Here is a 27,338-nt window from a genome sequence, read left to right as displayed (position 1 = left end):
ATACTCCTGGCAAGTGGTGAAAGAACTGAAATCAGTCCGAATACTCCTGGCAAGTGGTGAAAGAACTGAAATCAGTCCTGAAAGAACTGAATTCAGTTCTTTCAGGACTGATTTCAGTTCTTTCACCACTTGCCAGGAGTATTTCAAGAAAATCTGGCTACAATAGTCCTTAGGTGTTGAACACCATAAACTTTCTTCGAACTTTCCCTGCCTCAGCTTGGTTGCATATATAGGTGTCAAATATCACCTCCTCCTCTCAACAGTATGATTACATCAACAAAGTCCTGGGACATACAAAGGCTGCTACAAAATATACAGAAGCATAAAAAGTTACACTTTTTCTCAGCATTTCTATGGAGACAAGAACTAAGATGAGGGAACGATAGCAAGCGAAATGTGGATTCAATAAAAAGCATATTGGAGATCTGGTGGTTCCAGCAGATTTCTCACAACCTTGCATTCCCTCGAGCTCACCAAATATCTTAGATCGTCCAGTCTGTTTATACAGCTACTTCTACAATGCACTTTAGTGGTTACTATTAAGGATTTGACTTGCTCCTTCTGTTCAAGGGGCCTTACCATTCCTTCTTATTGTCAGGGTTCTGTAGGATTACTATGAGCTGTCAATATATTAGTACTCTGCCGAGATAAACACATCAATGTATTAGGCAATATTGCTCCCTTATATCTTTGGGTGTCCTCTGTTTCACTCTTTCTCCTCACAACAATGCAGTACTTTGTTTTTCCATCATGGAATCAGTAATAAATAATAGACGATCTAGAAGACATTGTGCTACATTCCAGCTATAATGTAATATGCCCTTGGATGTCATCTTTAGAGAGGCAATAGAGGTTTAATGTAGTTGAAGATGTAAATAATTGTAAATATGCCCGTGGGCTTTTTGTACAAGGTTTGAATTGGTCAAAGATCGAGTCGTTAAGGTTTTTGGTGTGGGTTGCAAAGGTGACTCAGTACTCACGGGTGACACGACTTAATACGTGTAGCATCCATGTGAGCAAGTTGCTAAAAGGGGGCATGGTGAGCAGACCCAAGGTCTAGGGGTGACTAGTTCAACAAGTGTGTAGAACTGTCACGTTGGCTGGGTAGGTAACTTACCTTGCACACCTATGCATGTGGGAGGTGACTCTTTGGACTTGTCAAGCAGGTTTTACGGTGGCTATGCCTTTTGTATCCAACACTTTGCCTTTGTCACCTTCTTCCCAGAGCTATCCCTTATGTATGATATGGGAAAAGAGCCAAACTAGAGTTCAGGGCAATGAGCTTCCTTCTTTCACGTATGACCCCAAAAAAAAAAAACAGTTGTCTTTTGGAGAACAAGCAGGACCTATGAGACACAAACTGAGGACAAACATATTATTTTAGAGTACAGACAACCACCTGCCAATAAGCTTGGTCTGCCCAGACATTTCCGAAAGAAGCAATGAAATTCAATACTGCAAATTCTAGGCCGCCTCTGCTTAAAATTGTCAAGTAGCTTCCATCTTTATTCCCTGTAAGACATGAAAGCTATATCAGCCTTTTCTACAACTTTGATGGAAAAGATAGAAGTGCCATCAGAAAAAAATAATAACACTGAATTTGAATCCAAAGATTCTTGAACAAGTCACCCAAGAAAATTGCCTAAATTCAACAAGTTTAAAAGGCATGCCTGAAACTGGCACAGATTGGGCATAAATCCCAAGGTTTCTCCAGACCTTCCTGATGCTCCCCAAGGGATAAACACTAGAGGAATATACCTTAGCATGAAAACCAACCCATTTTAGATGTATGCCATGAGAACTTACACTTTCTTTACATGTTGAGAACAAAATCAACAAAAGTCGGTAATTCCATTGACATTACCTTGTAGACAAACAAATTGAGGGTAATGAAGATTATAACTGTATGCAGATAGGATGATGTAAATGTGGCTTTTAAGCCCCCCATAACTGTGTAGGTCACAACAGTCAATGGAACCAACATCAAAGCTGCATAGATGTTTATCCCTGAAATAAAATTCATGAACATACATTAAATCAGCCATGAGTATGCAGTTGCAGCTGCAGTTGCTCTAGCAGAGAAGGTGTTTTGACCCATATCTCATCTTTCAACACAACATAACTCAAACAACGCTAATCAGACAGACACAGATGCAGCATGAAATAATTTTTGTCTACCTAGGCTTTTATCAGTAAGTTGTAAACTATGAAAGCTTAATGACTGTCAATAAAACGTCAGCAGCATAGCCAGAGAACCGGATCCACTAAGCGGCTGAGAATGGATAGGAGGGTCTCCGCAGGCAGAGGCTCCGGTGGGGAACGACACCATTGAGAGGTAAAGCCCGTGATAAAGAGCTGATGTCAATCAACCTTTGTGGTCCTCTACGGTCTCCTCACAGTAACTCTTTTTTTTTCGAAAAAAAAGAACCTTATATTAACACTAGAAAAACACTATACAAGTCAGCTTCCAACAGAAGCTACTAAGGGTGGATACAAGAAAAGAAAACCAGCTGTCAACAAAGCTTGTTTTTGGGGAGCCCAGCTCATTGCATAGGGTCTCTCCGGAAATGGAGCTAACAGCTAGGCTGGTGTCTATACATCCAGTGAATGCCTCTCAAAGAGCGTAGAAGATGCCTACAGGCCAAGCCTTGCAAAAACGCTCCTGCCTTTCGACAGCCGCGCATGAATTGGGAGTACTGCGCTCCTAGATGGCACATAAGGTAAAGATGATATCCTGCCAGATGGTGAGTGGTGCCGTCAGAGGGACTTGCTGGCCTCCCATCACCTGACCACACCGGGCGACCCAGATGTTTCAGGCAGTAATGATGGACACAGTGCCCCATACACTATCCTCCAGTAATACAATCGGTCACACATGCGAGGGAGGGACTGTGTCATAGTCTAGGTAGGAGAAGAATAAAACCTTCTCCACCATGTCTCAAAGCTCTACTCGCACAGGCCAGAACCACTCCCTCGGGTCCCACGGAAGATTGCGGAGGGGCGGACTCACCCAAAAGACACCAAATTGCTTCTTTTGGCTGATAAGATTGAGACTGGATCAATGTGCCACTCCTTGCCCACACAGCCTACAACCCTAATCCGCTGCCACTTCAAACCATCCATGGTCCCCTCATCCCCGGTCTCGCTCCTACTTGGCCTGTAAGCATCCATCTATAACCTTGGCTCAAGAGGGAGTGAACCTGAATCAAAAAATTTATGGCACGCCAATTGAAAAGGGGCGAAAGAAGGCCAGAGTGAGACCATCCTCTCCAAGGCGCTTCTAGGAAAGGAGGGCCTGGAGGTCTTCCCAGAAGCTCCTCAACTGTGAAGGGAGCCTTTGACTGCTGGCATACCCTCGACTGGACTACAGATGGGACCTATGCCCAAACCGCCTCACGGGCTACTAAGTTTGTGGGGTCTCTTCTCAGACCAAAACAGCTGCCGATAGAAGTTTGTGGTCATCTCTAGGATCTCCTGCAGTTCCGTATGCATCTGCCCCTGTGCATTGTGCAGCCGACGTAGCTGTGTCTTGGCTAAATGTGGCTCCATGGTATGAAAGAACTGTTAGCCATCCTGTCTCCCAGTTGTACTCATATGGCCCTCACGGAGTGGTAAGAGTACGCAGTGCGTCTGATCTCCATGTCGTGAAGCTCCAACCTCACGCTCTCATAATGGTCTTTGAGCCACTGGGAACCAAGGTCCTACTCTCTGAGCCTCTTTATGGAAGCGAGGTCCCATCTCAAGGCTCGCTCGCAATCCTGCAAGGCAAGCCTCCGTCTGAGGGCCTGAGACTGTAGGATCGCATCTACAACCCAAGATGCCCATTGCTCGCCCTAGGGTCTCCTCTGGCTACTGCCAATATCAAGAAGATCCTCCTGGAGCTTAGTGCCAAACGACTGGCCTGAAGCACTGTACCTGCTGCATCCGAGGAATCAAAAACAACCTAAAAGAAACCTCGACCAAGCAGACAAACATCTGTGAGGTGCCCTGCGAGGTCTCCAGGTAAAGCCGCGAGCATCCAGTCCATGGCCTATAATCTGGAAGGGTGGGACCCATGGATGCGAGCAAAGAGCGATGTCGAGCTCTCCTACTCTGTATCTTTTCTGAGCTGCTACAACTTGTCTTTTGAGAATGTGATGGTTTTCGCGGCCGGTGGGAGTGGGCGAGGATTGGCTGAAGGTTTGAGCCATCGTCAATCAAGATGGTAAGGCTGATTCAAACACAATGGGGTCCTTCCGCACAGGAGCTGATGGGGTGGCGGGGGGGGGAGAAGGGCCGCCAGGAGGGGGTGGGAGAGGCTGAAGGCTGAAGGAGGAGGAGGGGCAATGAGAGGCGGGGGTGGGCTGAAGGGGGAGAGGGGAAGGCTGAGGCGAGGAGAAGAGGAGGCAGAGGGGGAGGAGGGGCAAGGGGCAAGGAAGGCAGGGGGGAAGAGGCGGGGCAGGCTGAAGGGGGGGGAAGAGGAGGCGGGGTAGGCTGAGGCGGAGGGAAGAGGAGGTGGGGGGGGAGGGGCTGAGGCGGGGGAAGAGGAGGCGGGGGGGGAGGGCCTGAGGTGGGGGAAGAAGAGGCCGGGGGGGAGGGCTGAGGCGGGGGTAGAGGAGGAGGGGTAGGGAGATGAGGGAGGGAGGGAGGGCGGGAGGGAGATGGGGCTGAGAGGGAGGAGAGGGAGGGGGGTAGCAGTCGGGAGAGAGGGAGGAGAGGGTGACGGGGCTGAGAGGGAGGGGCTGAGAGGGAGGAGGAGGGGGCTGAGGTAGAGGCTAGGCTGAGAGGAGGGAGTGGCAGCTCATACGCGGAGGAGCAGTGCTTGGATTTTGATGTTATTTCACATTTGGACAAAGCACATTGAGATACAACATCAGTCTATATCAGGAAAAGATTTTGAGCTATGAATTTGAACATACCTATTGTCAGACAAAGATCGGGTGGCTGATATCCTAACCAAACCTCCTGCCAAGTTTAAGCAGGAGAAGTTTTCCAACTTGGCGGGCATGAAGGAGGATTTACCTCTTCAGACAGTGCAATTTTGCAGGTCATTAAGAAACACATCCACAACATTTTGTGAGACGAAAAGAAATCAGGCCTTATACAAGCAGGGTGGAGTCAATTGCAATATCTAGAAAGGATATAACAGTTGAAAAACTGAAGCAAGCATTCCCAAAATAGCAATTGCAAATAACTGTAGGAGCTTCCTCTTAAATTCTACAACCCTTTCCAGGATACTCTTGACTATAAGCTGCTGCGATTTTGGAGAAAATTCTTGAAGTTGGCAAGGTTAACCTAGCCATCAAAACAGAAATGATTAACCTCATTCCAAACAAGGGGCCGAGGGGAACTCGAGAAGTGAAGGCCTATAACTATGATGAACACTTGCTGCAAAACTTTTGCCAAGGCATTGGCTTTGAGATTGAGGGACAAAATACAGGGGTGGATTAGAGAGGAATAGAAAGGTTTCATTAAGGGATGATAAATCCTAGAAGCAATTGCTAACCACTAGGAGGGTCTGTAATATACTAAAAGGCAAAATGTAGGCATATCTTTTGAATGTAAAATTTGATAAGACAGGTTCAGAGCATGGATGACATGAGATTGGGACTAAATTTTTAGAAGACGCTTAGCAGCCTTGTTGGTTTGCTCGAGAGCCAGATTGCTCCAAATGGACTCATCTAAAGCCTTGTACGTAACATTGCCCACTCACCATTGCTCTTTCGGTTGCTCTTGATTTCTTGGGGCGAGAAAGGAGATATTGAAGGTATAAGACTTTAGGATGAAAGATTAGTCAACCAGCAATTTGCTGATGAAATGAATAAGCTCCTCAAATGATGAACAGTCCATGAAAGAGAGACTGAATCATCTGAATATCTGTGTAGGGCCTCACGCTCCAAACAAATCACAAAAAGACACAATACATGCTGCCAGTACAAAAACCCCTAACACGTCCCTAAGGGAGTTGGGGTTACTGAATAAATTGAGGAGAAATCTTGAAAGATGAAAACTTTCCTTAAACCTACTTTTCTACCCTCCATCATTTACTTTATTTTCTGTTGGAATTCATCCAAAACAATATTAACTAAACTTGGAGACATTGGAATCCTTCTGTGAAGAAGGGACAAAAACCAGAGGAAAATCCCAAATGTTAGATGGGAAATTTGCATTAAAATTTCCATGACTTGGGGCTCGGTCGCATGGTTATCCCTTACTAGGCCCCAGGTGTTTTATGAGGGTGAGCCTTCTTCTTGGGCACTCTCGGTCTGCCGCTAGGTGATAGAGCCCTGCTCTCTTCAGGATGTACCACTTCCTCCCTTCAGGGGTTCTCATGCTTCAGTGGACACCTCTTGGGAGATCTTGGCTAGCATTTTCTCTTGGCACATTTGGAGAGTCAGATGTACAGAGGCCTTGGATGGCACCCAGATACACCCTTCACAGGTGTTCACGGGTATTTGGACTGACACGGTTCACACTTTGATAGCCATTTGGGCTAGCATGCAGAGCCCTTCACGGGCAGCCTCTTCTAGAAGGACTGTTTTTCTTCGAGTTTGGAAGGGTTCTCCCTTTTTCTTGGAGGTTTCTACTAGATTGAGATGGCACTATCAGCCCCAATTCTTTCTTTTTGGCTCTTGAGCTTTTCATGCATTGCATGGTGTATCCTGTATGGAGCTTGCTCTAACGGTTTTCTTTAATACTTAATAGAAGTCTCTTTTTGGGAAAAAAAAAAGATTGCATTAAAGATTAGAAGGTAGTTAAAGAGCAAATGGTTAGTTCGAAGCTCTCAAAGAGAGAGCCCATTTGGGCATATCTCATTTTGGAGAGCCAGACACTAGATATGAAAAAGAGACAAAAAGGTTCGGGGTTGACCCTACTTGTCCTCGATGCCACGCAGTAGTTGAGTCAATCGAGTGCAGACAGGTAAGGATGATCTGGAAGGGTGTTGCTAGGACTTTTAGCATATTTCATAGAACGTCCTTCTTCATGACGTGGGGATCAGTGGCATGGTTATCTCTTATTGGCCCTCAAATTTTTTTTTGAAGGGACATGACTCAGACTCAACCTTCATATACGACGACACTCTGTGAAGTCTTGTTCTCTCCAGGATGTTCCCTTTGATCCTTTCAGAGTTGCTCATGCCTGGGTGGACACATCATGGGAGATCTTGGCTAGCATTGCAGCTTGGCATATTTGGAGGGCTTGATGTACGGAGGCGATGGAGGGTTCCCAAGTTCACCCTTCCCATTAGATGGCCAATATATGGACTGATATATACACACATTGGTGGCCATCTGGGCGAGCATGCAGGGATCCTCCAGAGGAGCTATAGCCAGGAGAGGTACTTTTTTCAGAGTTTGGAGAGGATCTCCTTTCTTCTTTGAGTCTCCTTTAGGGTTGAGGTGGCACTTTCAGCCTCCACCTTGGATTTTTGTTCCTGCCCACCTTCTCTGAAGTATATCTTGGTGTCATTTAGCATAATTTGTTCCTATCTTTTAAGCTCTTTTCTGGCTACCAATAGCTCAACCTATGCATCCATATCCTCTAACCTGGCCAGGGCTTCTAATCCCTTAATCTTTCTTGAATTTTATCCATCCTCTGAGATCTAATTTTGCCCTATTCTTCCTTGCTCTTTTATAAAAATTTCAAGTTTCTCTACAACTACCTCCCAAGAGTCTGCAACAAATCTAATTTCAAAGAAGGCATTTTCCTCTCCTCCTCCGAGTTCGATCACTAGTGGTGTCGGCTTGGTGTAGTAGTCCTGTAGCCCAAGCCCCATATGTATAGGAAGCACGAGCAAGATAACACGATTCTGAGGGGGTGGAGAAGAACCTCGCTCCGTGGCTCGTTTTGAGCCGATTTTTTTCTCATGCATGGCATGACGTACTCCCACATTAGAGCTTGCTCTTGCGGTTTTCATTCATACTTAATGAAGTAATCTTTTTGGATAACAACAAGTGAGGGAAGGGGGGACCTATATATAAGCAGCCTCCCCTCCCTAGTCGGCTGCAACAAGGGGGCCGACCCCCTGCTCTAGGGGCCGACCAGCCAGCTTGAGGTGGGCCGACCCCACCCTCCAGCCTACAAGGGCTGCCACACAGCCCTATAAGAGGGCTCCCCCTCTGCCCTAGGTGAGCCAACTGAGGCACCTCAGCCTTGATAAGAGTTTAGTGAGCAACATGGCACATGGCATGAGCTAACCCAACCAATGATTACCAATGTGGCACATGGTTAACCCAGCCAAGGGTTAACAAGTTTTGGGTGTGTGTGTGTTTAAAAAATAAAATTGTTTAACAACACGGCACATGATGCTCAATTAAGGGTAGAAAATTTTCATTATATGGGTGTACATAATATATGTTTTAAAAAAGATTAGTGCAAAAGTGTTGAATCTGTCTGGTAGTCTAGGCTCCAAGGTCAGGTTCCACTAACCTGCCACCATCCAAATAAACCATACATTGGCACAATATAGCTTGATTTTGGTGGACACGTAATGCCTCTACTCCGTGGCTTGTTATTGCTTTACCTAGGAACCAACACAACCTTCGAAATTCTAAAATATCACCATTACAAAAGTTTATATATATGCTCAAATTTGAGTAGGCAAATGCATATAGCATAACCACATGTTGAGAGTTCACGCTCAACATCATGTGATCATGTGTGCATAGCACCATCACGTGATCATATGTGCATAGCACTAACCTTATAGAGTGCTATAAAGGAAAGGGTTAGATCCCCTAACCCTAACCCTAAAAGGGTTTGTATATATTCTATTTTTTCAACTAAATCTAGTGTACAGTTATTCATTTGTGGTGCGCTCTCTAGCTGTGCCCTCTCTCCTCATCTCCACTCTTCTCCTCTCCCCTCTTCATATTTTGTCATGGTATCAGAGCTCCCTTGCCTTCCACTGAGGCATTGTGATCCTTGAGAGTGTGAGAGAATGATTGAGAGGTTTCTATCTTTCATTCCGTTGATGAAAGATTTCCGTTCATGTGACAGGAATTTCCGTCCATTCATTTTGTGAGAGTTTCATTGAGGGATTCTCTCTCTCTATTCCGTTCATTCTTCCGTGAGAGTGAGTAGCTCTTCTTGTGAGAGATTTGTGAGTTTGTTCTTCTACTCTACCTTCCGAGAGAGAGAGAGATTTGATTCTTCTCCTATAGGGAGAGAAAGAGATAGCTTCCTTCCATGTTGAGAGTTTTTGAGTGAAAGGTTTGTATCGAAAGAGAAGAAGGGAAAGCCGAGACTTCTCCAAGGAGTCCTTGAGCACCGGGACTGTCTGAGGTAGCAAGCATGCAACAATAGCACCCCCAACGGCTTGCTTCAAGCGAATGCATAGTCTCCAAGCTATGCAAGATGCCTTGGAAAACCTATCAAAACTCAGCTGCGCTCACAGCTTTGGCCACGGTTCTCATCAGCTAGTGGCTAGCATCCTTGACACACTCCTCTAGCATGCTTCGGGACATAGAGCTTCTACACTTCTATGTTGTAGCTTCTACAGTTCTACACTGCAGCAGCCTCTCCTAGTGGACCGGTCTAGACATGCCAGTGAATCTACAGCCAGCTTCAACTTCAACCAACGCATCAACGAGTGCTAGACCTCCAACACTCATCGCCTCATAGTTGCCTCCTCGCTGCAATAGACGACTCACCACACAAGGCAGCCCATATCTACATCCAACAACGAGCCGCTCAGTAGTGCATCTGCCCTATGGGAGGGCTGCCATGCAGCCTATTGGGGGTGCTCCCCTGCCCCTCTGCCCGACAGAGCTGCTCCAAGAGGGCCGACCCCCTCCGGCCCTCTAACAGACTGCCACGCAGCCAAATAGAGGGGTCTGAACCCCCTGTCTATGGGCCAACCAACAGGGCAAGGTGGCCGACAGGGCAAGGTGGCCGACCAACACCTCAGCCTATCAAGGCCTCATAAGGGCAGGTCTGCAGCTCCAGTGGCAGCCACACAGACCCTCAACACTGCTCAGCAAAGTGCACCACCGCAGTGGCTGACCCATGGCACCCACCAGTGACCAAGGTTAGGTGGACCCACAGCAGGCAGATCTGCCCTACCCCGCTTTACCCTCACAGCGGGCGGGCACACCCCACAACACAGGCCCTCACTCAGCCTACCCTAACCTCTCGCACCCACAAACAAGGCCCTCTCTCTCTACAATGTGACATCAAGAGATGTTGACCACCAACATCAACACACCTATAACTAAATGCCATCAGCCTGCCATTTCTTGCTTCCATATGAAGTCTAGCCAATCATTTGCCTGTCATTTCTTGCAGGTGGATCCTAAGCCACCTCTTGCATGCCTTTAAATGTCCTTGAAGAGCTCCATATTATCACATTGATTTATTCTGCAAGATTTTATTGTTTAGATGTGAATTAAAACTAAAGCAATTTCAATAACTGAGAAAACAAAGTTATGAAATGTAACTCTTACCATAAAGTAGAACAACTCGTGGTTTCATAATACCAACATGTATGAAAAACCATGCAGCCTAGCATTCATATCATGACTAGAAACGCAATGACAACACCAATTTAAAACTGCATCCTAGCATTCATTCCATGACTGGAAATGTGTTGACGACACTAATTTTAAAACGCACCTGTGGCTGCAGCAAGTGCATTTCCGGAGCCAATAAATAAAATGGCACAGACAAAAAGGTTGTTCAGGTAACAAAGGTACAAAAACACCTGAAATTGAAAATGTGCAAGTCAGTACATAGTTATAACAAGCATACATACACAAATTTGAGTTGTGAAAGCATTATTGCACCTAAAAAAGAATTTGTCAAGCTAAGGGTGCATCTGTCGAGACTCGAAAGTTATATCACCTAATCACATCAAGCAATTGTAATAACTCATTAGTGCCTAATTACCAAGATCTACATGTTGATTGCAATGCCTACCTCAGGGTGGAAAGTTTATTACCATCACCTTGTGATGCCCGCCATCAAATTCTATCTGAACAAGGTAGACCTTTGTTTTGACAGCTTACACAAAATAGCAGACTTCAAACAGGGGGGATTTCAAGGCATTCCACATCATCTTTCAGCCTGCTATCCTTGCTTTACACCACACCCTTCCCATTATAAGAGAAGATGGTGTGCATGTTGGATACAAATTAAAGGCAGACATCAGAAGGACCATGAAAGCAACCAAATACTTGTGAGTACCCAACTTCTTAGGCTGTCAAAATTGTGGCATTTTCTTTAACTTTATCTTTTGGTATGAAGTATCATCTTTGACATGTAGATTTAATCTTGGCAGAATAATCATGCTTCCTTGAAAATCGTCCTTGCTTTTTATGAATGGTTTTAGCTACAGACATCCATAAGCAAAAGGGAAACCCAGTGGTATGCAAAGAACCATAACCCTTCTGATTCACTATTGCACTATCTGCCCTATAGCAGCCCTTTACCCATAATTTATGAAAACTCAGTTTCTTAATTAGAAGGCATCAAATTTTGATATGCCAATCATCATTAGTCAAATCTGTTTCTCATTCTCCATTAATTGATTATTTAATGAGTGGCCCTTGCGGGTCATCCCCCCGCCTAATTGTTAGGTTCTATAAGCCCAAACCAAGGCTCCCTGGCCCTTCCTATAATTCATCAGCCTTGCAGCTATAGTCTCCTTACCACGCCCACCCCTCCCCCCCCCCCCCCCCGAAACACGCCCTATTTTCATTCTTCCTTACCCCCTTCCTCCCTTCCTGCCTTTCTTACGACCTCCATAAAAGCCAGCACTTCTGGCTCTCATTACCCAATTTTCCTAGCACAACTATGATTAGGTACTGAAAGGACTCTACCAGCACCAAACTGCTAGTGACTCCTGTCTGCAACACTACAGATGCACTTTGTCAGACAACTAAACCAATTCTTTGTCAAATGCCGCAGCAGCAGCAAATACCTTTGACAATTCCTATGCAGGGCCTTCTCCCATCCATGTTTCAGAGATGCCCTTTTGATGCGTCAACATCATAGTGAGCAGCATTTTCTAGCTATGAACCGGATCACACACAAATTGCCATGGAAACTTTGAACCCGATCACACACAAATTGCCATGGAAACTTTGAACCCATGTTTAACATGCAGTAGTCTAATTGTAAATGCTCGCCAAAATCTCCCAAGAAGTGTCCACCACGGCATGTGTAGGTCTGTAAGGGAGGCCAAGAACATCATCTAGAGAGCATAATTCCACTAAATGTCGTCCAATTGAAAGAGCCCATGAAGAGTCATGCCTCTCATAAAAGATCTTCGGAGAGAGCCAAGCCACCAAACCCCAAGTCATAAAGAAGGGATAAAGAATAAAGTGCTCAAAAGACTAGCAATCCCCTTCCAAATAACCCTTGCCTATCTGCAATCCCAAAGACAATAGTCAATAGACTCCTCAACAAAAAGGCAACAAGGACAAGTAGAGTCTACCCCAAACATGGACCGGCAGTGGTTCACACAATTTCCCCAGAATATAAAGCCAATAGAAAAGAGTAATTTTTCATTTCCTAAGGGATTTCCATAGTCTCTTTCAAAAGAATTTTTGCAGGTCAGCAGAAATCTGAAAATTTTCCAAACCAGGAGCTCTGGTGGGCTTCTTGCCACGGCTGAGGCTGAGCTGAAGCTTCCTATCATTACTAACCATGTAGCAAAAACCATGTAGCAAAAGAATAGGAGGCTCTTCTCTCAGTGCCTCCATCAATCCACTCCCACTTCCTGGGATTCCCACTGCAGATATTTTATGGGGATACCTCTATATATCCAAATTGTCCGTGAATCCAAGGGTATGTAATCCAGGTTTTGGTCTTGTTCCATCCAAAAACCAAGAAACATTGCTCCACATGACCTAAAACCCTAACAGGCTGAAAAGCAACCTCCACAAGGATATCTCCATCTCTAGACCTAGACAACTTGCCCCCAAGAGTGAACATCGAATACCAAGGCATCCCTGTTCGATTCTCATCGTAATCCTATGATCTATAGAGGGATACGTGTCCTTGTAAAAGCCTCAAGCCAAGTAGAGCTAAAAGTAGGCCTCACCTATATGAACCCAATCCATGGGTAGGCTACATCAATCTACTGAATATTCCTTGCAGTTCCTCTCAAGTGGCTTACTAATTGAAGTTTAGATCATCTTGAAGGTTTTTGAAATCCTTCCAAGAATAGAGGAAGTTAGGCCTCTCTCCCATCTGAACCATTGCATATAATGAGAGGTGCCAAGTAGTTTGCCATGATCATCAATTATACTGTCCTTCCACATGAGGGGCTACCTATCAATCTCTTCAAGATAGGGGAACTCTCCAAAGACCACTCTTAAAGCTTCCCTAAGCTTTCAAGATAGCAACCATAGAAGGGAAGGAAGGAACCCTAAGTTGAGCTAACGTGAAAATCCATCTGGTGTTATCCATCAAATCCCCACCCGTGGGAGGAGAACAGCACTATATGCATCGGCTGAAGAAATCTTTCCATGAACCCCCCCCCCCAAACTACAATCTTGCACTTCAAGTCTAGGTCAATGACATTGAGGGGGTCCTCTTCCCGCGTGGGAGGATCACAGTCTCCAAAGCCACCCTAGTGTTTACCAAACCATCTAGACCATTCCATAAAAATTGCTTACAAGCCTTTTGAGCTGAGTGAAGCAATCCCTTGAATGGCTAGTAGTACATGCTTACCAACCACCACCCTAAAAGCTTAACTCCAAAATAGGACTTTTCTCATGATACTCTCCAACACAAAAGCAAATTGCTGCAAAGGGAGATATACCCATACTAACTAGCAGCCCAAGTATCCAAAAGTCATTGGATTTTTTCCAATTGATATGTGCCCCAACTGCAAAACAAAATAAATCCAAGGCAATAAATACAAGGATAGTGCGATTGTGTGGAATGTCATCCAAAAAAACAACAGTGTCATTTGCAAGCTCACTGTCCAAGATCTCCTCATCTTGTTTCAAGGGAAGTCTCAGCCCAATGATGTCAGCTTGAGATCTCACGAAAATGTTCATTGCTTTAACCACAAACAAATAAAGAAAATGGGCAAGCGGGCACCCCTGTCTAACTGACCTCAAAATCCCTATCAGACTGATCCCTAATCTACTCTGTCATAAGCTTTCTCAAAGACCAAAGTAGAGTAGTGAGCCTCTAGCCAATCTACCTAGCCACTTTGAAGCGTCCCAAACTGTAAAGATATTATAAAAAATGCTTCAACCATGCACAAAGCCCATCTACCTACCGTGAATGAGATCTCGAAGAATGGGCTGCAAACGTAAACTGATAGATTTGGCCAAAATCTTATAAGAAGTGCCCAAACTCACTGCTGTTTTTTATGATGACATTCCACAGGATCTCACTTTTGTGAAAATGCTGGAATACCTGCCAAACTCTAAATCTGGCATCATCTCTGGCATGCGTGTCAAGATCTACTAAAGAAGGAAGGCATGAAAATCAATAGCTATGTGCAGTCCTTGTATGTTTCAGCTAACAATCCTCATCGACAAGAGGAAGAAGGCAGAAAAATCTTAAATGACCTAGGTTTCAAAAACAACTCTCTCCTCCATGGATGATCCCTTGGAATAGTGGAGAGGATGGAAATCTATCCACTCGACCTTGCCTAGAACAGATGCGTGTAGACGACAAATCCCACTACCATGCAAATAGAGATCTAGAGACAAACCCGAACTGTCTTTGGGACTCCCTTGCAGCACAGAGGATCTAGGCGGGTGCTCTTTGGATTGTTGCCAATACGCAGAGGATGCAAAGCGATTTCACAGAGGGGATGGATGGTCGCATGGCTGAGGAAGGGGGGCCATGCCTTCTCTATTGATATTTCTTCCCTAGCTTACATGATTCATGGGTAGCAGGTTCTCAAGATAGAGGCATCAGTGTTTGGGAGATGGTAGCTAGCATTACCACTCGGAACATTTGGGTGGCCCGTTTTGTAGTTTGGTGATGGGAGGCCAATAGGTCTATCCGTGAGCCACTCTTGTCACCATTTAGCATGACATTATCTATACGCTCCAAGTCATCTTAGAGCGCAAGACTCCAAAATCGAGAGCAACCACAAACAAGGGAGTGTTTCGGCTTGCATGCATTTTCTACACTCTTACCAAGCGAGGCGTTCACCAGATGTATAGACCCCCACCCTGGCTGTTAAGCCCTTGTTTTCAAAGATTCCCTAGCCAATGAGCTGGGTTCTCCAGGACAGGCTGGTTTCTTTCTGACAGCCATCTTTTCTTTGTACTCATCTTTATTAGCTCCTTTCAGAAAAGCTGATTTGTATGGCATCATTTAAACATTAATAGAAAGTTCATTCCTCTTGGGGAAAAAAGTAGAGGACACAAAATCTCTCTCTTCGAAATCAGCAAACCTTCGAACCAAGTACGGCGTAGGAATCCGTAAAATCCTTGTCTATGAGGCTTGAGCCACATCCTTCCCACTATCAATGAATGGTGTTTGAAGAGCGCATGTGAAAGGGGTTTGCTCAGATGGGATGGCAAGGTCTAGAAGAGAACCTAAAGGAGCATCACCCCTAGCCTCGACCAAGGGAACGACCTGAGGTGAATCAGGAATAGGCAGCGTGACAGCACAACAGGGTGAGAGGGAGTGGAAGAGCAACAGGGTGAGAGAGGGAGAGACAGCATCAAGTCTAGGGGCTCGCAGGGGAGATGATAGCAAGAAGACTGGACAAGAGGAGCGCAACTCACCATCTTGAAGTCTGGATGGGAGGAGCACAACTCCATATCTCCGACTTATAATTGTAGAGTTTCTTTGAGGTGTCCCTATGTGTCACCTGTGGAAAAAGAGGCCTTGGTGTGGTCCTAACCCCCTCATGGTACTATGGACAAATAAAGAAATAGAGGGGTCTTAGAGGCCCTTGGCACGCACAGGTGACACGTGGATATATGAAGGGAAAGAAATCCCATAAGCATGGGATAGTTACAGGAATCTTGGGATATAAAGAAGGGTTTGAGACCCTCCCCATAATCCTAGCCGGCTCTTTTTGGGTAGTGGGGAGGCTTGCGTGGCTAGGAGGCGGGGGAGTGGGACCCCCCGTACTCAGCGCTCCTTGTGCCATGTGGCAACATTTCTAACATGGTATCAGAGCAGGCGGCTAGCCTACGTACTGTGGTGATTCTATTCCTCTACGCGTGTGACAATTTGAGAAGTAATGGCAGTGACTGTTTGTGGAAAGCTGCGTGCGGTTCTCTGGCTGCTACACACGTGGGAAGTGATGACCCTCGCGTGCTGTGTACGTGTTGTCCATGATTTGATGACTGACGCGGGAATTGGTGGCCTGCATCAGTGAACTCTGCATTGGTGGCTCTGGCCCTAAGTTTGGGGCAATCGTCAGGTGATGCCCAGGTGTTGTTGATGGTTGACCCGGCCCGATAGTGGGTGGCCGCGATGTGTTAGGCTAACCCAGTGGGTGATCAGTGTATCAGACCTGGCTAGCAGTTCTACATTCGGGTGTTAGGCCCATGGGGGGTGTTGGAAAAAGGGGCCTTGGTGTGGTCCTAACCCCATCATGGTACAAGAGCAAATGGCCGGCTAAAAGGAGAGGAAGAGTGACCAAAAGAAAAAAAGGGGGCACCAAAAAGGGGTCAAGGGATCTACGAAGATCCCATGACAAGACTTTTGCTACAACAAGGCAGCCCAACGACATAAAAGGTAGTCCAATGGGTTTAGAAAATGGGTTTAGAAAGGGCTCATCTAGGCCCCTAAAAGCACACAGAGAAAGGTCCAAAAGGCCTAGTAAGCAGAATGCGAAATACCAGGCCAAACGGTGTCACGCAAAGGGCAAAGACATGCCCTGAAGGGAGCAGCAAAGATTCACACAACCAACTAACTCACTGTCAAACAGAGCGTAGATGGCCAGCAAGTAGAAGCATGGGAAGGCTCTCTAGTACATGGGAGTGCGCTTGAGGAGCTCTATGGTTGGGTGTTGGGTTCTAGAGGTTGCTTTCTTAGATCACCGTGCAAAGCCACAGGTGATCAAGGAGATGGAAAGGTTAAGGAAAGGTTAAGGAAAGTGTTGACTTTTGAGTCATTAATTTTTGTCAATAAAATTCTTGTGCCGAAAGAAAACTTTTATGTGAGTGTATGGATAAGCCTACCTTTGACCAAGTGAGAGGATGGTGGACTCGGACCTCTGTGAATGTGCCAATCTGTTTATCCCATATAAATAACTGATCCCTATTATAGCCTTTAATAGGATTCCTTCAAATACCCTTGGCTGTTTGGAGCAGGTCCGTGCATGTTCCAGGTAAGTAATTGCCCAAATGAAAGGAACATGATGATCCGTACAGTGTCTTGTCAAGCCATGTAGAGGTTTCTCTCTATACAAGTTGACTACCAATATGAATTAGGAAGGAGCAAGAGTGAGGACCCCAATATTCATGAACTTTGGGCGTCCATGAACTACCTGTTAGACGTATTTGTGGTTCCATTAATATTTATAAGTAAAGATTGTGTTTCACCTATCTGGAAAGTTGGACTCAATAAAGGTGGGGTGTGGAAAGTGATTGAAACGTTCTGGGTATGATGACAGACTACTAAGCAGTTGTAGCCAGTTCACTTTCCGTGTCTACCTAGGTGTAATGTGGTGCCAGCAATGTTTTTGGTTGTTTAGTTGTGAGCACATTATGGTTGTTGGGATCCCAGAAGGGGCATGATCCTTCAGGAAGTTCTATTGCCTAGCAAGAATTGTGCATGTGTGTGTGCGCGCGCACATCCACGCACGCAAACATTGCCCTATGACTCGTGACTTTTTGCTTTTTCTACAGCAATGTCTCCAAGCCCAGTTTCCTACTGCTTACTTTGGCAAGCTTTTTTGGCTTTTTGGGATTACCCAAGGAGACACGAGTTTGCTCTTTTTTTTCACTTGGGTTCGATATTGGGGACTCTGGACTCTATGGAAAGATAGTATCATTGAGTCTTTGGAGATTCTTTTTTTCCCAAGTTTTAATATTTCCGGATGTTACTCATGCAAACATACATGGATTTCACCAAAAAGAAAAGTGTGTGTGTGTGATATTTAGACTATTCTCATTGTAAAAACTTTTCTTAATATAAATACAGTGGTTGCACCCAAAAAAAGTGTGTGTGTTTGATATAGTTGCATTGCAAGAGCATAATCAGCATATGTATGCTAGTCATCATGGGCATTTTTTGTTATGATATTTTTTATGCCGGAGAACATTCTTTTTCAAGGGTGGTTTTCTTGGTGAAACATGAGTTACAGCCAGTGGTTGCTCTAAATGATAGTCAAGGTAGATGGATGATCATCCAATGTCTTATACAGGGGGAAGTTTTTGAATTTACATCGGTCCATGCACCACAATTCTCTCACAGCAGAGGTTTGATTTGGGCTGATATGCAAAGTTATCCCTGGAAACAACATGCCTTCATTTGTGGAGATTTTAACAATGCTCCTCAACCAGGTGACAATACTTTAGGTCACACTCACATGTTAGCTTCTGAGCTTAGGAATCGGTCTACTTTATTGACTCAGCTTCCTCTTATTGATCTCTGGAAAGAATCACAGCCTATGATGCCTGGTTACACATTTCAACACAATGCTCAATCAACTTATCGGGCTTGGTTGGATCAATGGTATAGAGTTGATCCTCAGCACTATGATTTTCTCAGTGTCACTTTATGGGTAGATTACACTTTCACACATTCTGATCATGCCCCTTTGTGGTTGAGGATTGGTCTCCATGAGATACCTGATGACAGGCTTATGCACAAAAGATTGTTTATTGTCAACAATAGGTATTTGGAGTACGAAGCATATAAAGCTCTGGTTAAAGATGCCGTTCAACCACTATCTCAGCAGGCTGCCATTGGCATTGATTTTGCTTGGGAAGCTTTTGTTACACGAATGCAGGCAGTCATTCGTAATTATGGTAAAAGCTACATGGAGACAATGTTGCTCAAGCAAAATCTAAGTGTTAGTCTTTGACAGAGCTGAGTCACTTTAGGAATCTTTCTTCTCAGGAAAATCAGATTTTATGTCAGGCATGATATTATTTGAAATGGGGCAATACCGAAAGATATGAGATATTGATTCCCTTAGAGCTAAACACCGATGACAGATAGCTGGAGCAATATGTCTGCATGATAAAAGCTGTCCAGACAGAACGACCCCCAATAGAACACAGCATAAAAAGACCTGGTGGCGTAATGGAATCTTGGAATGCCAAATCTGTTTCAATCTCTTTCTCCACCATTTGAGTGGACGGCGCAATGCCCAAATGTGATTGGCCCTGCCCGACACCGAGGGTGGTCATAACAAAACTTTATATAAAGAAGAAACTCTTATATGTGACAGCTTCAAAGGACGAATGGACGAGTATAAAGGAAGAAGAGTCCAATCTTGAAGCCTGTCTTGGAGTTCTAGAGGCGGTACCGGCTGAAATGGCTGAAGCATTCGAGTAATGACTTGCCATACCAGATGATAGTGCATGCCCAAACCATATTTTGCACCAGCCAAAGGGAAAGATAAAAGAGTGCCATCATCCTTAAGAACATCAGCAACATTGGAAATCCCTTTTGTATTAAGAAAATAAGAGTGTCGGGGCTCCTGCTGAGCCAAAGGAGGAGAAAAACCTGCGACCAATGGATGCTCTCAGCTTACAAAGAGTTACCCTGTAAAGAGTCTCTTCCATTCCATTCCAAGTGTGAAAGAATATGCTTCCAATCTAGAAACCTCTGAGAAACCATAGGGAAACCTTTGATGTTGCCTTTAATGCAACCCAAAAGAAAATCCCACTGCGTGGGTTGCCAAAAACCAAAAGCAGGAGTGGTGATGTGAACAAGTAACGAGCGCATCATAGTAGCCCAAGGCTGATCATCTTGAAAAAACTGAGCATCATTTTGCCTTTGTGAGCTGGCACTCTTCTATGATTTGGATTTTCAGATGCATGGATTAGAGGGGTGGCCTCCCTTTACAGATCAGCCCACAACCAGGTTTCGATCGGAGGGGTAAGGGGTGACAGGTTTCAGATTTCCAGGTCAGTTCATCAAAGATGCCCTTTAGCCCCCTTCCTCTTTCTTTTTGTGGCAGAAGCTATGAGTATCTTCCTTAGATCTCAGGCTGATCTTTATAGGCTGAGATTGCCCTTGAGACAGGAGCAGGAGCTTCTTGACTGTAAGTTGGCTGATGACACTGCTATTTTTATTGAGGCCTCTTCGCAGTCACTTGATTCTTTCTGGACAGCCTTGGATATCTTTTGTTCAACTGCAGGGGCACACATTAACTGGCATAAATCCTTTGGCTTTTGGATTAGTGATGAGGACACTCCAAGCTGGGGAGTTGACATTGGTTTTTCCTGGATTCAGAGGGGTGTTCCTTTCAGATATTTGGGATGCCAGGTAGGATTGGGCATCTCTCTAGCACAGCAATTTGCCCTAGTACTAGAGAGTATAAGGAAAAAGCTAATTTTTTGAAGCTCAACCAAACTCGACCTTGTATCTAGAGTTGTGGTAGTGAACCAGGTTCTTTTGGCCACCACCTAGTTTGTGTGTTCTTGCTGGTGCCGGTCTAGGGATTGCATCACTCAACTCATTAGACTAGTCAGGAATTTTTTATGGAGTGGACTTGATGGCACGGCAGATGTTGCAGTGAGGGTGGCCTGGGAGACCATTATTCTCCCTACATGTGAAGGGGACCTTAATATCATTGACCCGGACTTGCAGTGCAGGGCATTGCTTTGTAAGGTGGTGGTGAGGGGACTCATGCTTGGGCAGGAACCTCGGAAGGATTTGTTTTTTGGACGCATTCAGGCTTGCACACCTACCTTGGGAGATGATTGGGTGGACAGACCTTGCTGGTTTTTTTGCTTGCCAAGTTTTTTCCTTGTTAGCTATCTTGTAAATATAAAGCATTCAGAGTTTTCACTACAAAAAAAAGTGTGTGTGTGTGTGTGTTTTGACCATATCCTGCTTTGGGATTGTGACTTTGTGATATAAAAGAAAATTCTTTTCACCAAAAAAAGTGTGTGTGTGTTTTGAGACTTGTCCGTGAATTTCTTTCCAAATTGAGGACTTATTCAAATTGCCCTAGCATTGCTTTTTGCAGGCAGTTTTGGTTGTTTGGGAGATATACCACTACTCTAGACTACATTCAGTTTTTATGTTGGTGCCGTAATTGGTCTCTATGGTCTTTATATCATGCCCGTAACTCTCAGCTATATGGACAATCCACTGTGGATGTTTATCATTTATTCCGTTCCTCCCTGTATGCTCCGTCGTGTAGGAGGCGCAAATCTTTATGCGGCCCTGCTAGAAGTGTTCTTTCACTGTCTTTAGTTTTCTTGTTCTAGCTGTTCTTTGTTGGAGTAGCTACAATATGCTTCTTTTTTTTGTTTTTTTAGCATATGAGTAGTGGTTGTCTCACTTTGATACAACTATGAGTGTAAATGTCTCTTAATGAAAAGTTCTTTCCACCCAAAAAAACAGTGTGTTTTGAAACAGCTATGAATGTACAATTTCTATGATGAATACTGCATTTTACCCCCCCCAAAAAGATGTATGTGTGGAAAGATAAAAATCATGGAGTCCTTGGAGATTCCACTTTCTCCAAGTTTCAATTTTTCCGGATATCACTCAAGCAATCTTTTTATGATTGCCTTTGTGTTCATCAGATAGATTCCTCTGTCTACTTGTCTTATATTAAAATCTTCTGATGTTTGTAATTGCATGTTCCCTAGGGACTGCTTCTTGTAACATAGAAATACATGGGTTTCACTTTTTTTTTTTAAAAGCGCGCTCGCGTGTGTGCATGTGTAATCTTTCAGCTTACCAGTTTTTTTTCTTGGAATAGCTATCTTGTAATATAAAGCACTAAAAGTTTTCACTTTTTTTATTTTAAAAAAATGTGTGTGTGTGTGTGTGTGCATTTTCCACTTTCATGCTTGCACAAGCTTATGCGGATGATTCCTTCTTCGAAACCCAAAAATACTGAGCAGGCTCTTTCGCAACTCATGAATGCCCTATCCTTGTAATGGATTGGTTGTTAGCTTGCAGATAAATTTTTAAAAATCTAAACTTCTGCCTTTACATGCTAAAGACAGGCATTCCTCTCTACGTCCTGAGGAAATGGTATTGCTCAACTAGCTTGTTTGGCATCTAGGTTATCCATTGGGCTAGATGGTCATTCGTCGGCAGCAAATAGATTGGGTGCTTGAAAAGCTTAAAAAGAAGCTGGAATATTGGAAGTTGGCCACCTGGCCACTAAATGTTCATCTCCAAATTATGCAATCCATTTTAATTGCTTATATACGGTTCTTCCTGCCTCTAATGATGTTTACCAAGAACGATTTTCAATCTTTTATGTCCAGTCTTATGGAAACCTTCTGGCGCTCCAAGCATGGCCATAAAGAGCATCAGATTACTTTCTATGGAGTGCCTCTGCTTGCCAAAAATGCATGGTGGTCTGAATATTTTAAATATTCACATTCACATTTTGGCACATAAGGGAGAGATGATGCTGGAATTTCTGCAGGGTGATCAGCCTTGGGCTGCTATGATGCGCCATTTGATTTTATAGTTGACTTCCGCTTTTGGGCACAGGCATCCAAATCAATAGGACTTTATTTTGTGACGTATTGATGGCAAAGTTAAGGGTTGCCCACTTTCCTCCACAATGCTTTCCAACTGGAAATAAATTCTTTCTCATCTCAAATGGCAAGGCCACACCTCCTTGGAGGGTAATTCTTTGCGTGCGGAAAGTCTGCATTGGTCGAACGTGTTTGATCCTCCCATTGCTTTGCAAGAACCCAGTCGCTCTTACTTCATTTCATTCAAAGGGATACAGTTAGTGGGTGATGTGATACATCCGGATGGTACATTAATCTATTTTCCATTGGCAGTCAGACAGTATGGTTTGAGGCTGCATTATAGACAGTTTCGACATTCTCTTTCTCAAATGCTTCAATCTTTCTTTGCACACTGCATTGCTAGAATTCAGGCACTCGTCCTCTGCCATTGGCTAATATAACGGTGGTCAGTTTGAACAAGGTTTTGATGTCTCCACCTTGGATTTCAGATCACGGAAATCAGATTTGGTATATGCATCGCAGTGCCAAGTGGTGGCGCAAAAGTTTGCGACTGCTTTGGAGCTGTAGATTGCCTCTTCACCAACAGGGCGGATAATTTCCATTTGGTCAACTCCTAGCCCGATGACATATTGCTCCTGCTATCTATCACAGATGTTTGGAATCCTTGATCCATCTTTTTGGAACTGCCCTGCCACTCATGACTTCCTGCTTCTGTTACAGCAGCATCTTCAAGATAGATTCCCTACTGCTTCCTTTGGCAAGCTCTTCTGGATATTTGGAATCTATCCACCGAGGCCATACTTTCATCTTTGTTCGCATGGGTTCAATATTGGGGCCTTTCGTCCTTTTATGATTGCCTCAGTGATCATCGATAGATTCCTCTATCTACTCATCCTATATCGAAATCTTCTTATGTTTTGTAATGGCAAGTTCTCTCTTTGGGAACTGTTTCTTGTAATATAAACAAATATGGATTTCACCCCCCAAAAAAAAAGTGTGTTGTTGCTCGGAGGGTGACCAGACCAATTAAAGAAACGAAGGATGCAAGAGAGAGAGGAAGAGAGCTGCAAACATCTGAATAGATCATAGATCATACTGATCTCCCCTGCATGCAACTTCTCTCTCACATAATGATAACTAACCTCAATGTGCTTCATGCAAGCATGAAACACATGATTCTTTGCAACTGCTATAGCACTCTGACTAGAATTGGAGGAGGACCCTCCAATGATAGATGAAGATGAGCAAATAAGTGGCGTAGCCACACACATTCAACTGTTGCTGTGAAAGCTGCCCTGTACTCAGCTTCACATGAGGAAGTGGCCACAGTAGATTGTTTCTTACTTAGCTAAGAAATGCAAGCATGTCCAAAAAGAAACAATTACCACTTGTGGACTACCTAGTGTCATAATCTCCAGCCCAATCTGCAAGTCACCTCCCCTTGGAAACATTAAGCCATAAGACTTTGTGCTGCGTTTTACAAGGTGCCAATGTGCTATTTTTGGGTTGTGCATATGTCTACTCACTTGTGATACTGCAAATTGAATATTGGGCCGTATATTGCACAAATAAATGAGGCATCCTACAGCCTGACTATAGAGTGTGGCATCTACTGATTCACCTACTTCATACATATTAAGCTTTCAGCCCTGGCTCCATGGGAGTGGCTGTAGGCTTGCAATCTTGCATGTTGAACCTCTCCAAGAGCTTTTGCACATACTTGGATTGAGACATAATAATGCCACGTCTCTCTTGTATAAATTGAATCCCCAAATAAAAATGTAACATGCTCAAATGTGACATGTCAAATGTAGCTTTCAATTCAGCTTTAAAATCTGTAATTTTTTCTTCATGTGACCATGTGAGTAGCATGTCATCTACATAAAGAATGATGACCAAAATATCCCCCCCATCCTTTTTTATGTAGAGGGTACTTTCAGTTGGACTGTTATGAAGCCCCTTGATGGTCAGAAAGGCATCAATCTTGGAGTACCATGCACGTGGGACTTGTTTCAGCCCATACAAAGCTTTATTCAGCTTGCAAACTTTCTGTGCAGTACCCAAATTTTCAAAGCTAGGAGTTTGCTTGACATAAACCTCTTCCAACAAGTCTCCATTAAGAAAGGTTGTTTTTATGTCCAGCTGATGAACATTCCAATCAAAATGTGCGGCCATAGCAATAATCCGATAGTGGTCATCCTGGAAGTAGGAGCAAATGTCTCCTCATAATGCATTAATAGAATTTACTTCTTGGAAAAAAAAAATGTATCCTCATAATCAATGCCTTCTTCTGAGCAAGGAGCTTGCTGTAAATGCTGATTTTCAGTAGGGATGTCATATGCGGAACCCAAACCAATGGGTAGTAATCCCTCAAAAACATCATCTGATGTAGAAGAGTCTAGCACATTAAATTCAGCTTGTGTATGTGCTGAATTTTCTGAAAATATCACATCTCTGTTGACAAAAATCTTGCGTGTAGCAGGATTGTAGAGACAGTAACCTTTGCTCTCTGCACTATACCCAACTAATATTATTTATAGTGCCTTGTCTTACAGGTTATATTGAAACTCAACGGCACATGGGCATATGCAACACATCCAAAGACACGAAAATGTTCCACTGAAGGCTTTCTTTTTGTTTTCAAAGCCTTAGTGGGAGCCCGATCCAAAACATAGTTGGCACACATGAGACCCTCAAGACAAAACCTGTGAGGCAACTTTTTGCTTGTGAGCATGCATCTATCCCTCTCCATAAGAGTTCTATTCTTTCGCTCATCTCACCGTAAGCTGATGTGTGATGCCTTTCTCTTTCGGGCGAGGTGACTCCAAGGGAGGCAAAGCATCAACCATAGCATGTTTTTAAAGTGTCGTCAAGCTGCCGTAACTCATATGTCCATATCTGGCATGCCATAACTCCGCATAAGCAATGCAACAATGGGAGTAGAAACTGCACATGCATTATCTGATCTTTTCTCAAAAATATCAAGCTGAAAAAGACCACAAAACAGCGTGCTAGATAGTCTCAAGGCATAATCATCTCCTCTATCTCGAACTGCACACTTGTCGTCTTCAAAGACAACCTAAAATCCTCTTTTATTGAGAGAGAACATTGAAAGCAAATTCTTCTTGATTCCGGGTACATAAAGCACATCATGAATTGTGAAATTTGTGCCATCTGTGGCTGTAAGTATAATCTCTCCAATACCACGAACTCAATAAGAAGAATCATTTGCACAAGACACCCTTTTTCCAGCGGGTGATGGATGCAGAGAATCAAACAATTCCTGGAAGTGATATGTTTGGTGGCACCACTATCAATGTACCAATTATTCAATGTCTCATTGACATTGAAAGCGCATGAATCCTTAGAAGGATCATAACTGCAAGTCAGAAAAGCATAAGAGTCATCCTCAGATGTGGCTGTAGTATCCGGAGCAGCCACCTCAAAAATAAGAAATGCAAGTCAAAAAGGCATAGTCTTCTTCCACTAAGTTGGTTGAAGCATAACCACCATCATGTGCATGAGGAGCTGAATCTATGACACCCATGCTTCTTGTAATAATGGAAAGCGCCCTTTCTCTTGGGCTTCTCTGCATCATTCTTAGCGTTGTGAGAAGGCTGTCCAGAATCAGCTTTATGTAGCTGTGTAGGCTGATTTGCATGCTGTTTATGCTGCCCCTTCCCTTTGGGCTTGAATTTTGAAAGCATGGCATGCTCACTAGAGCCCGTGAAGCGATGTTCTTTCTAGTTTGTTCTTCTTGCAACAAAATCCCTATCAACTCATGAAAGGTGAGAGGGTTGCCACTCCCCCTCAAAGACAAGTTCGATGAGGTGTGAAAACCAAGATAAGACTTGGGAAGAGAATTCAAAGTGGTAGTAACCATCTCTGAATCTGGAATGATCTCATCAATATTCAACAATTGCTCTCGCAAATCCTAAAGTTTGGTGAGGTGCTCAGACATAGAGTCACCCTCATCCATATGAGTATGAGTCAACTCTCTCTTCAGGAAAGAGACCCTGGCATCATTGCAGGCTGAAAACATACTCTCTAAAATATCCCAAGTTGCCTTTGAGGTCTTGCATGACCGAATGTGCGGAATAATAAACCTTTTGACATAAAGAGAGATTATTGAAAGTGCTTGTGCATCATGTGAATCCCACCTTTTATGTTCCTGTGTGGGAGGCACCACTGCAGCAGCTACTACACCTAACACTTGTCCTATACCTTGAGTTTGTCCTCTATCCCTTCCTCCACCATGTTGAGGAGGAGTGGCAGGTGCAACCACATTCTATGGCCTTGTCTAATCCCCAATGACATAATCCCATAAATGTTTACCAACTAAAATATTGCGTATCATAAAACTTCATAAGGAGTAATCGGTACTATCCAACTTATTCTCTTGTGTGAGGATGCCAAACACTTCATTGGGATTGTTCTGAGCCATAACTGCCAAAGAAAACAAAATGCAGCAAATGTGAGAAGAAAATCCATTCTTGGGATTTTAGATCCACAACCCAAATCTACCAAAGAATATGTCCACAATGACTGTCACAGCCAATCAAAGGCTCAAAATGTACAAATGCCCAAAAATTGCCAATAACACTGCAAATATGGTAACTGTTTGCAATGTCACTCAAATTGAGTTCAAAATTGCCTGCAAAGATGTCAAACAGCTTGTACCTTGCCAAATTACATCCAAATGCCAAAAGCCCCAATTTCTTCAGGGAAATTGCATCCAAAAGAGGGCAAATTAACTGAAAGCCCCAAATTTTGCAATTATCTGCAAAAGCCCCA

The 27,338-nt window shown here is 44.0% G+C and overlaps 1 protein-coding gene across 3 annotated transcripts in view; it reads right to left on the bottom strand.

The window, feature by feature from the left end:
• LOC147886941 (urea-proton symporter DUR3-like) overlaps positions 1-27,338 on the bottom strand; it is a 96,663-nt gene that overhangs the window by 26,345 nt on the left and 42,980 nt on the right. For all 3 annotated transcript variants that reach the window (XM_087394449.1, XM_087394451.1, XM_087394450.1), the window contains exons 6-9: positions 10,594-10,681; positions 1,865-2,007; positions 1,671-1,758; positions 1,400-1,512 (exon numbers count right to left, since the gene is read on the bottom strand). In XM_087394449.1, coding sequence (XP_087250575.1) covers positions 1,400-1,512; positions 1,671-1,758; positions 1,865-2,007; positions 10,594-10,681 — 432 coding nt within the window. The remainder of the gene's footprint in view (positions 1-1,399; positions 1,513-1,670; positions 1,759-1,864; positions 2,008-10,593; positions 10,682-27,338) is intronic.

The sequence above is a fragment of the Dipteris shenzhenensis genome, chromosome 23 (assembly GCF_047967505.1).
Source record: "Dipteris shenzhenensis isolate YYH24624 ecotype China chromosome 23, Dip_SZ_1.0, whole genome shotgun sequence".
NCBI classification, from domain to species: Eukaryota; Viridiplantae; Streptophyta; class Polypodiopsida; order Gleicheniales; family Dipteridaceae; genus Dipteris; species Dipteris shenzhenensis.
This window is presented reverse-complemented; position numbering and strand designations above follow the sequence as displayed.